The sequence below is a fragment of the Otolemur garnettii genome, unplaced genomic scaffold, assembly GCF_000181295.1.
Source record: "Otolemur garnettii isolate 467f Iridium unplaced genomic scaffold, OtoGar3 scaffold00033, whole genome shotgun sequence".
Lineage (NCBI taxonomy): Eukaryota > Metazoa > Chordata > Mammalia > Primates > Galagidae > Otolemur > Otolemur garnettii.
In genome coordinates, this window is record NW_003852428.1 from 6,019,651 (window position 1) to 6,032,110 (window position 12,460).

The 12,460-nt window shown below is 32.6% G+C and overlaps 1 protein-coding gene across 2 annotated transcripts in view; it reads left to right on the forward strand.

Annotated features, from left to right (window-relative positions):
* Positions 1 to 12,460, forward strand: part of CDH12 (cadherin 12) — a 433,615-nt gene that overhangs the window by 416,709 nt on the left and 4,446 nt on the right. For both annotated transcript variants that reach the window (XM_003789536.2, XM_023513076.1), the window contains 3 exons: positions 4,512 to 4,633; positions 8,231 to 8,348; positions 11,825 to 12,076. In XM_003789536.2, coding sequence (XP_003789584.1) covers positions 4,512 to 4,633; positions 8,231 to 8,348; positions 11,825 to 12,076 — 492 coding nt within the window. The remainder of the gene's footprint in view (positions 1 to 4,511; positions 4,634 to 8,230; positions 8,349 to 11,824; positions 12,077 to 12,460) is intronic.

A 12,460-nucleotide genomic window follows, 5' to 3' on the forward strand; every position in this document is an offset into this window, starting at 1 on the left:
CTCTACCAAGGGTGATAAAGTGAGACTCTGTCTCTAAAAAAAAAAAAAAAAAAAAGCATGAAACTATAAGTTTATATGAATTCTAATTTTTCTTTTATATTTGAAATTGAAATTTTCTAGCATTTATCAAAGGTTATAGTGGTAGTTATTAGTGAGTCCACTTCTAGAAAAGATTCTCTATCTAAATTCTAACACATACATGTGTTCTTCTAATAAAGCTAACAATACTTTGATCAAAAAATGAGATTTTTTGCACTAGAATGTTTATTGCAGCTCAATTATGATTGCCAAATTGTGGACATAACCTGAATATGCACCAACCCAGGAATTGATTAACAAATGTGGTATATGTATACAATGGAATACTATTCAGCCACTAAAAAATGGAGACTTTACATCTTTTGTATTAACCTGATGGAGGCAGAAAGCATTCTTCTTAGTAAAGCATCACAAGAATGGAGAAGCAAGAATCCGATGTACTCAATTCTGATATGAGGATAATTGATGACAATACATGGTGAGGGATGAGGGATTGGAGGAGTGGAGAGAGAGAAGAAGGGAGGGCGATGGGGGGGTCATGGTATGTGACACACCTCCTGGGGGCAGGACACAATTATAAGAAGGACTTTACCTAACAAGTGCAGGCATTGTAACCTGGTTCCTTGTACCCTCGAGGATTCCCCCAGAATAAAAAATGAAATAAAGTAACAATTTAAAAAAAAAAAAGTGAGATTTATCTTCTCTTGCCTTAATTTTGGAAAGAAGCTTAATATGCTAACATATTTGGTACTTGCTAGTGTATTAAGTACACAGTTACTATTTTTAATATGTATCTCTTAACCTGTGACCTTGATGTATTCCTTTACTGTGTCTATAACTTTCTTTCTGGATTCTTCAGAATTATCTTTCTATAGAATCATGTCATCTTCAAGCAAAAATAATTTTATTTCTTTATTTACAATTATATCCTTTAAAAATCATTGTGGCCTGTTGCACTGGATAAACTCTCAAGTACAATGTTGAATATGTATGTAAGTGTAAAGAACAGACATGCCTGCCCTGTGTCCAGTGTTGCAGAGAAAATATTTAGTTTTCCTGAGTATGGTGGCTCATGCCTATAACCGTAGCACTCTGAGAGGCCAAGTTGGGGAGATTGCTTGAGCTCAGGGGTTTGAAACCAGCCTGAGCAAGAGCAAGACACTGTCTCTTAAAAAAAGAAAAAAATAGTGAGACATTGTGGTGGACATCTGTAGTCCCAGCTACTATGGAGGTTGAGACAAGAGGATTGCTTGAGCCTTAAAGTTTGAGGTTGCTGTGAGCTATGACGGCCACAGTGATGTACTTTGGAGTCAAAAAATATGAAGAAAACTCCAAAGAAAATGAAATACTTGAGTATAAAACTATTAAAGCAATGCATGTATAAGATATGCATCCTAAAAATTATAAAATGATGATGAAAAGAATATTAAAGAAAGCAAATAAAGAAATTAATAGTAGAAACTCTGCAAGTTGACCACCCCAGGGACTGGAACAGATCAACATAATGGAGCTGGTCAGCATAAAGAACTAGAGCTAATGTACTTATAAGTACATATGGTGCATATCAGGTGTATAAAAAAATAGGTCAATGAATAGAAAATAGTTTAAGTAAGAAGCATTTCTGTATATATTAAGGCACAACTTTTGAAGATGAATATTGTATAATCATAGTATTAAATTTAATTTTGTACTTTTCCTGCTTAGACCACTATGTGATAAATTATGCCTTAAAACAGTATTTATATGTTTAAAATGTTAAAAAAAATGAAGAAAATAAAAAAGGAAAAGTAATTATTTGTCCTTTCACTATGATGTTAGCTCTCAGTTTCTTATAGATATACTTATTAGGTTCAAGAAATAACTTTTATTCATTTTTTTTTGAGAGTTTTTATCACAAATTGTGATAGGAGTTTGTCAAAAGCTAACCCTTAGTCTATTGAGATAAACATGATTTTTTTGTTTGTTCTTCTATTAATTTGGTGATTTTTGGGGGGGATGTTAAACCAACCCTGCATCCATAGCAAAAATACCATTTGGTCATTGTGTATGACATCTTGTATCTTGATGCTGATTTTGATTTGCTAATATATTGTTAAAGAATTTTTGTACTCATGTTTAGGGCAGATGATAGTCTATGCTTTTGTTTTCCTGAACTATTATTAATTGGCTGTGGTATCAAGAGGCATGCTATGAGGCTGTAAGTGCTTCCTCCTTTATTTTCTAAAAAAGTTCATTAAAAAACAATATTGCTTTTTAAATATTTAATAGAATTCTCTGGTGAAACCACCTGGATTTGAGTATCTCTTTTTGAGAATATTTTTCATTAAAAACTTCATTGTCTTAATTGTTTTAAGCATGTTAAGATTTCTATTTATTCTTTACTCAGTGTGGGTAATTTGTATTTTTATAGGAATTTGTCCATTTCATCTATGTTGGCTAATTTTTTTTTTTTTTTTAGTGGAAAGCATTTAAAAATATTTCTTTATAATTTTTAAATTTAATTTATAATAAGGAGTAACGTTTCCTCTTTCATTCTTTATTCTGATTTTCTACTATTTTCTTGTTTCCTCCTCATTTAAGATATTCTTTAAAATATTAATTAGGTAGTTCTAACCCAAATTGCCTCTGAAAACTATGGGATCTGAGGAGAACAAAAGCATTTTGAAGGCATGAAGGACAAACAGAATTATTTCTATTATATATGAGCCTCAAATTACTAACCAACTTGTTATCAAATATAAGTCATGTGGAACAATAATAATTGGAATTTAAGTAGTTGACTGTTAGGAACTTAACAATTAATTGTGTAGGATTTTGATCATTTAATATTTATTAAGTCCATAATTGAATTTGCTTTATAAGAAGTCATTGGTAACTAACATGATATGGTGTTATTACTAAATAATTTTATAATAACACTTATGCTAAATCAAGTTTGAATGCATTTCATCATTGTCGTCTCAGATAAACAATAGATAAGTCAGAAAGGAAATAGGTCATCATTTTTTCAATAAAATTCAGTAAATAATGTATAAAATGAAAGAATGCTACATTCTTATATACTTATAAATAATATTCACTTGTAATGGGGGTGGGACACAATTATAACAGGGTCTTTACCTAACAAATTCAATCCTTGTAACCTGGTTCTTTGTACCCTCAATGAATCTCCAACAATAAAAAAATAAAAGATTTACTTGTTAAAATTACAATGCATATCTGAGTAGTTCTCAAATTGAGATGTTACGGTTTCTCTGTTACTTAAAAATATAAAGTCATTCTAATCTATAATGATTTGGATTTATTTTTTAATGAGTTTTAAGTCAGGAAGGTATTTCGGACATGTTAGAATTAGTCATGTGATAAGACTTTGTATACATTCATCAAAGCATTCCAAGAAGCTATAAAAATTTGAATATTCAGTGACATAGCAGATGAATTTAACTTGTAAATCTATCAATAGAGAAAGTATAATGGAATAATACTTTAGACAAATAAATAATGGAATAATGCCTTTGTATTTTCATAATCCTGGATTTACACCTTAACTACACATTCTTCTAGTTTTGTGGCTCTGGGAAAGATGCTTGAACAATTGTAGAATTTATCTATCTGTAACACTTTTTAAGATAAAATTTTATATTGAATAAGTTAAATTAAAGCTTGAAAAAATTATGCCTTAATAATTTATTTGTTTATTATTTATAGAGTCTTCAACAAAAGACAGAAATATGGATGATAATGAGTAGGCTGGGGCCAAAATTTGTGATAGGATTTTGGCTGCGATGCCTTCTTCAAACCAACATTGTTTTTGATACCATAGAAAAAAGTTATTATTTAACAAACACTTGTTTACTCATTCCTTTGTTATCAAATGCAAATAATTTTAAGGTTATACCCTAGCTTACCACAGTCCATCTCTTAGCTCTACTTTTTAAAATCTATTTTTCTAAATTTCATTTATAAAAAACCCTTTCTCCTTCATTCTCCATGTTTTTTCATTGTCAGGAGGAAGGTTCTAGGAAGGATCATTTTGAGAGAATCATTTAAATATGCAGATTATTCAACCAATAAAATTTTCATTATAGGAGCACAGAAAAGAAAACTACATTTGTTTAATTGATGACTGATGAAGACTGGTTCTACAAAATAAATCAGACATGGTGACTAAGGCATTTTGCTAGAAGGGCTGTACACTCATTGTAAAGTATTGATTTAATAATTGGCCTTGCTTTGATTGTGAACTTCAGGGATTAACTTGGGCAAAATATACTTCTAGATCTCTGACAGCCAATATTAATATCTCACTTGTTTGTCCTTTTATTAAATAATAGTTAGAACTTCAGAATTTTCCATAATAGGAAGTGTTCTATATAAAAATGATTTTTTAAAATATTTAAATATTGGTTCTTGTAGAAGCAATGACTGATGAGATTTTGTAATTATCTTTGTGTTCTAAATGTTTTCAACAGGTAATCCTTTATTAACCAGCAAAGTCAATATATTAATTAATGTCCTAGATGTCAATGAATTTCCTCCAGAAATATCTGTGCCATATGAAACAACTGTGTGTGAAAATGCCAAGCCAGGACAGGTAACCATAACCATATTATTTATCAAAAGTGTATAAACATGCACTATATATCATATGTGGGTTTTAAGTTATAAGTTATGTTTTTCAATGCTCATGCTTTTACTGCTTAGTAGAACCTTCGTCTCATAGCTCTAAACCACTGATGTCTACTAGCTATTAAATTAAAATAAACATTAAATAAAATTTAATAAAAAATCTCATTCACATTAGCCACATTCCAAGTGGCCAAAAACCATAGGTGACGAGCAGATACCATTTTGCTAAGTACAGCTGTAGAATATTTTCATAAGCGTGGAAACATCTTGTCAACTGTGCTGCTGTAATCTTTCATTTGACAATTTGGGAAATCAACAATATTCTTACATCATAAAATATTGAGTGATGTTTTCTGAAGTGAGAAATATGCATCCTTAATTTTTTTGTAGAACAATCATTTATTTTTTTTATTACACATAACATTTATGGAATTGACTCAGCTCACGAAGATGGTTCTCACTGAGGGTCTCTATCTAATGTGACTGTAGTCAAGTGATTGATGGCTGGAGGTAGAGTCATCTCAATGTCTTCTTCACTGAATGTGGAGTTGATTGTAGCTAAAAGTTGGAATCTCATTTGAGACTGCTAGTTAGAATACCTCACAAAGCCTCTCTGTGGCTAGGCTTCCTAATAGCATGGCAGCTAGATCCCGAGCGCAACCATTCCTGAAAAACAAACAAAGAACAAAAACAACAAACAGATGGATGCTGTGTCTCTTTTGATGACTTAGTCTCATAAGTCATAAAGTATAACTTCCATCATCTCCTATTCACTAAAAACAAGTTAATAAGACCAGGCCAAATACCAAGTAAGAGGAATTCGATTTGGATATATTTTAAAACCACCACAACTAAGGAAGTATCAAGATATTACCAAAATTGGCAACAACTTTGCATCCTTAATTTTAATATGGACAGGAATGCACTCAAATGTTATCATCTCAAATTCACCCACAATTTACACAGGATGAACCACCACTGCCTTCAATTTTGAAAACTGTATGATACATAAATACCTGAGCTCAGATAAGTAGCCTGATCTGGTAATTTGGGAAGCAAAAGGAGATTTGCCAAAATTTCAAGAGTTAAATATTTTCTACTTTCCAAATGTCCTATGTCAATGTTTATAATACAATTCTATTTATCTTTTATTTTATTTGAGACATTAATGGCTTCACATTAATCAGAATCTTAGCATGTTCCAAACGAAAACCTTTAGAATCAGAGTTCCCTTTAGTGCTGTTTATCATTTAGATAATAATAATTCTGTATATTATTAAAATTTCTAACATCTAATAAAAGATCTAATCAATGAAAGAATCCGAACAGTTGAAAATAGGAAGTACTTAAAATCAAACTGATTTTCTTATGTCTATACAAAGTTGTGAAAAGTCTGTTGGGTCCTTTGAGGCTTTTATTTAAAACAGTATCTGTTGAATTCCTTTGGGCACAAAGCATAATCTAAAAGGTCCTTTAAGTTTGTAGGGATTGTGATAGATGAGCATTTTCTGCTTTTGACCTCAGCCATTCTGTCCCTGACATTAAATATTATGCATTGAAACTGTCTCTTCTGAATTATGCCCAAATTATCTATCGACCTACCTACCTTCCTATTTACTATTTATCATCTATCTTAAAAATAAAGAGAAGAGGAAGAAGATCATACTATGTAAATCAGTGAAGATTCCTTGGAGCAGTGACTGCCAACTGACACTGCCAGATATGTGTTAGTCTATAACAGTTTAACAAAGTTACATGTAGCTGTTCTAAAGGAGCTTAGTCTAAGGTCATCTTTTTGATATGTTTTGATGTTAAATGCCTTTAATTTAAAAATGGTATTCATTTACAGTAGTTAGAATCAAAACAAAACAAATTTCAACAACTAAATATTGTTACCTAAATAATATACAGAAATCTTATGGAGGAAATAGAATGACTACGGACATATGGTCTACGTGAAGGAAAGCTGAAGAGTGTAGGTGGTAATTCTTTAACTAAATTACCACCTTCCACAATCTAGCATTCATTGTTGAATAACAAAAGGTCTCACCCATGACAATGTTAAAGGATTAATAGATCCTGGGCGATTAATTCACCTTAAAAGTCCAATTATTTGTTAAATTATGAATTACCAGTATAGTGTGTCAGATATTCAGAGTCCCAGTGATATCTGCCTATCCATCTAACTATGTGTGTGTGTGCACTTACATGAGAAAGGAGATCATAGTCACAAGATATTTAACTGAATTGGATTTTAATATCATTAATGTTAGATCACGTGATACAACTTTACACAGTGGGATCAAGATACAGTATTTGAAATCTAAAGATTTTTCCGGCTCGGCGCCTGTAGCTCAACCGGCTAAGGTGCCAGCCACGTACACCTAAGGTGGTGGGTTTGAATACAGCCAGGACCTGCCAAACAACAATGACGGCTGCAACCAAAAAATAGCCAGGCGTTGTGGCAGGTGCCTGTGGTCCCAGCTACTTGGGAGGCTGAGGCAGGAGACTCCCTTGAGCCCAGGAGTTGGAGGTTGCTGTGAGCTGTAATGCCACAGCACTCTACCCAGGGGGACAGCTTGAGGCTCTGTCTCAAAAAAAAAAAAAAAGATTTTTCCTCTAGCAAATTCAAATTTAATTTAAAAGTATGATGACCCAGCCAGGACACTGCCCTATCCTCTCTCACACACGCTTCCTGAAATACTATCTAATGCTCATCATTACATATGTTAATAAATAAATGTCTCTTTCTCATAAATTAAAAATTTTGGTTTGGGACGGCGCCTGTGGCTCAAAAGGGTAGAGCGCCAGCCCCATATGCTGGAGGTGGCAGGTTCAAACCCAGCCCTGGCCAAAAAAAAAAAAAGAAATTTTTTTTTGTTTGTTTAAAACTCACAAGTTATTTTTATTTCAAAATTTTAAGGGCATCTTATTGAAGCATCAGGTTTTCAGCTATAAAATATGCAACCTATGGGAGCAAGTTAGAAAACATTTTGAAACAAGGATAATAGTGCTTATTTTTTAAAAACCCTGTAAAACAAAATTTGTGTTCCTACACAATGGGGTAAAAAACACAGAGGCAAAAATAGAAATCAATCTCTTTTTCTCATTATTTTACTTATTTATGAAAATAAAACCCATTGTTACAAAACATAACAGCACTAAAATTTTGCTAGTGCAAGGGCTTTTACATAATCAGACATTTTGTCTCTAGTAAGCACTCTCATATTTCCGCTAGAAAGCATTTATTTCATCTAATTTAAAATGCAAGCAAGTACGTTTTAATTTTATTTTGCTTATAAGCGAGAATTCTCAATGTTGGTATGCTTTTCGGTTATACAGATATTGATTTGGAATTAGCCCAGGTCCTGTAATTGTATCTGTCATTATTGCCTGTAAATATTAGAGATTTGTTTATAAATACTGTGTGTAAATAATGGGTCCAGTGATATTGATTCAAAAAATGTCATTCCTGTTTACTTGCATGCTTCATTAAATAAACTTATCAGCCTGTGTGTAAAGTTCCTTTGAAACTAATGACTGAATCTCAACTTTGTTTCAGATAATTCAGATAGTCAGTGCTGCGGACCGAGATCTTTCACCTGCTGGGCAGCAATTCTCCTTTAGATTATCACCTGAGGCCGCCATCAAACCAAATTTTACAGTTCGTGACTTTAGAAGTAAGTATGACCATGGAAAGATGTACCTCGATCATGTATCTTTATAAACAGGCACAGGGGGAGGAATCATGCTTTTCTTAGAAACAGTTACATAAAACAGGGAAATCCTTAAATGAGAAATGCAGAATTCTATAGCTACCAGAAAATGAAATACTTAATCTACATAGAGTATTTACTAAGGCAGTTTCCTTGCACTATACATGTTGACAGTCCCTCAATGAGTCAAGCAAATAAAATGTGGAAAACTGAATGTTTTCCCTGTTTTAAACACATCATTTGTCAGACAAGCATATTACTTGCACGTGCAAATAGGGAAGTCTTTCGTAACTATCTTCCTAAACAGAACAGGTTAATAATGCAAGCATTGGACATTAGAATGATACAGGTCTGAATTCCCACTGAAATAACACACTCTTAATGTATAAAATTACACTAAATAATGTCATATTCATAGTATTCATATTAAATAAAATTATGTATTCATAAGCTTTAACATAATGCATAAGTTAAATTACTGTCAAGGTAATTGTAGCTACCATTTCTGTCATATTTACACAATTACTACTAATATTAATATCATGCCTCTACTACTAATATAATACTACTGCTAGTAATATTTGATCTGCTATTATTATAAGCATTATAAAAATATAAAGAATACTAAACTAGAAATATTGAGTATCAGCCGATTTTTATGACTTTATTAGTTCTGTGAATGGGGGTATTTCATCTCCTGTAAGTTTCCACAGTCTACAGATAAGGATCAGAAGCCCTAAGTATATGGTAATTGAGTTTTAAAAAGCTGTATTTTTAATAAAATCAATACATATAAACAAGTGAAAAACCTGTGATGAAATTATAACAATGATAACGACTGAGAGAAGTTAAGGGATGTTTTGAGAAAACTTAGTTTGTTGCAAATAATTCGGGATATAAATCAGGGTCCCCACATTATGTCACTGAAGGAAGCTGCAGAGATTTTTCCAGATATAATGATTAGTGGCCATCACTTAACGATAAGTGGCCATCAATGAAAAAGCGATCCAAACTTGAGGTACTTTACAAGTAGGGTGACGACATAAATTATCATAAAAACTGGGACACATTTGAGAATGGAAGTGGGCACTGTTAATAATTCTAAATTAGAGCAACACACATAAAGAGAACAGTCTAAGATGAAGTGGACCACAGGGTCCCTTTACCTTGAAGCCATTTACAAACATAATGGCTTAAATCCAAAGGCTTTAGTAGTTTTGGAAAGATTTAAGAAAATGTATAATATACTCAGATTTGAATTTTAGGGAGATCGGCTTGGATGCATATGGAAAATACATTAAAAGAAGATTTAAAAAACCTCATTCTGATGTCCTTGCAGTAACTGGTGGGAATCTTAAATTCATGGCTGCGAGGGCTGAGGGAAGTGGATGGAGATGGAATTGATAGGATTTAAGGACAGATCACTAAGATTTGATATGTGACTATAATGGAGAAGAAGACAAATCAGATCACAGGTTTCAGCTATTAGGTAGATGGCCACATCATTCACTAAATGTTAAGTATCGACTCTTTCCATCATGGTCTCTCTGCTGAAGGATCATTAATCATGATAATGCGAATCAGTTAATCTTGCTTCCTAGCAGAGTGTTTTCTTACGGATAAGACGTATATTTGCCACAGAATTTCATATGTCATTTCTGTGCTGCCTGTTTTATCTTGTTATGTTTACACGAACAAGGTTTTCTATGTTTTTAACCTTCGTGGCTAGAAATTTAAGAGTTAAAATGAATTTTAATGTCCTTTTATTCCTCCCACAACGAACGGCACAGTCAATCTGACATGGTCAGTTCTCAGTAAGTAATAAACTGAAAATAAATATTTTATGCCTTTTGACATAAATTAAGTTCAAGTGTACCAAGTACCTATTTGCCTCCCCCAAGTGCAGACACATCAGACTTTTTACTTCTATTAGTCACTTTTTCCAAGGTTATTTATGAACGTTCTTTCTTGATTGTTCCTTTTTATAAGTCTCAAGGGTTCAACCACCAATTATGGACGTTTCAACGTTGCTTCAACGAGTCCTCATGTTTTCATTTCTAATCGTATCACATAAAGTTTTCTTATCTTGGTGTTTCTTATTTCAATGAGTGCAGAGAAGCTGTCTAAATTTCAGTTGTGGAATTTCAAGTCTACAAATAGAAAAATGAAATATGATTGAAAGAGTAACATGATTCTGACAGACCTGATTGAAATAAATAGTATACTTTTATACAATTATTTTACCTGATTCTCAGATGAGTATCATGCATGTCTATCATAATTACATAGTTTATTTCTAAAAATAGGAAAGTGTTTCCAGGAATTACTTTCACTGAGACAAAAAAAAAAAGGAGAAATATTATTATCAAATAGCAACTAATTGGTAAAGAAAAGCAAATTTCTGCTTCTTTGTATAAAAATAAAATGAGTAAAGAACAAATGTATGCAAAAGAATAGTCTTAGAGGAGGCATAGGTGCTCACCTCTATAATCCCAGGACTTTGGGACGCCAAGGTAGAAGGACTGCTTGAGGCCAGAAGTTTGAGAGCAGCTTGAGCAATATGGAAAGACCCCACTTCTTAAAAAAAATTTAAAAATTAGTCCCAGCTGCTCTGAAAGCTGAGGCAGGAGGACTGCTTGAACCAGCAGTTGGAGGTTCCAGTGAGCTGTGATGCTGGACCCATACTCCAGCCTGGGTGACAGATCAAGACTCTGTCAAGAAAAACAAAATGAAAACAGAAATTTGCATTGCTTTGGATTATTGCAAGTAAATATTATTGATTTAATCAGAATCACAATGAATTAATTTTATAATTACATTAAAGCAGTGATGGCTATAATTCGTGGTGTTCAAAATTTGTTAAAGTCTTGATGTTTTTAACATAGTTTACTTTTCTTTCCATATTTCTTACTCCAGATGTGCAACATTTAAAGTCTTTTTATTCATATAAATGTCTATATAACGTATATAAACATACATACACAATATATCAACCAAAAAATGTTTTAATCTGAAATAGTCAATGACTTTTAATCTGTTTTGAAGCATAGGTTTTTCTGTAAGATACTTTACAGTCATACTTTGCAGTCTTTGCTCTTTTTTTTTTGTATGAATACTTCCATAAAAGAATTTTTGCAATGCTATTTTGATGTCAGAAAAAAAATAATTCAATATAATACACACAGTCTTATAAATCATTCCATAATCTTTCTGAATAGAAAATTTAATTTTTACACCAGACAAGATTAATGCTTCATCTTTTCCCAATGATTATTTTGATTATGTTTTGGCAGCTTTCATGATGATAAAAGAAAGAATTAAAATAAGAATGCACTTTTCTGATTAAAGAAGAGTACCTTCTACCAGTTAGCGGATGTCAGCATTAGGATTGGAAGTGAAGCTCATAGTAACCATGTTATCATAAATGTCATGTTTTTTAGACAACACAGCTGGAATTGAAACCAGAAGAAACGGATACAGCCGCAGGCAGCAGGAGTTGTATTTGCTCCCTGTTGTAATAGAAGACAGCAGTTACCCTGTCCAGAGCAGCACAAACACCATGACTATCCGAGTTTGTAGATGTGACTCTGATGGTACCATCCTGTCTTGTAATGTGGAAGCAATTTTTCTACCTGTAGGACTCAGCACTGGGGCTTTGATTGCAATCCTACTATGCATTGTGATCCTCTTAGGTTGGTTTCAGTATTAATCATAGTCTCTCTCTCTTTCTCTGTGTTTCTCTCCTTCCCATTTATCTCTGTATCCAATTCATCACGTAAACCAGTTTCTCTTCATTAACATGTCACATCGGGACAGAAAATAATCGATCTGTCTTAAATTAATATTTGATTAAAATTATAGTTCATGCCTCCTAGATATATTTTACTGGGAATAAATGGAATGAATAACATCACCAAAAATGTAAAATATGTTCAAGACCTAGGGGATTTTAAACTAATAACAGTGTATGACCCTTGTGACAGTGAAATTCTCTGTAATAAATATCCATTTACAACAATGGCTTCCCAAATCATCTTACGCCCTATAGTAATTACAGCTGTCTAATAAGAGATAAT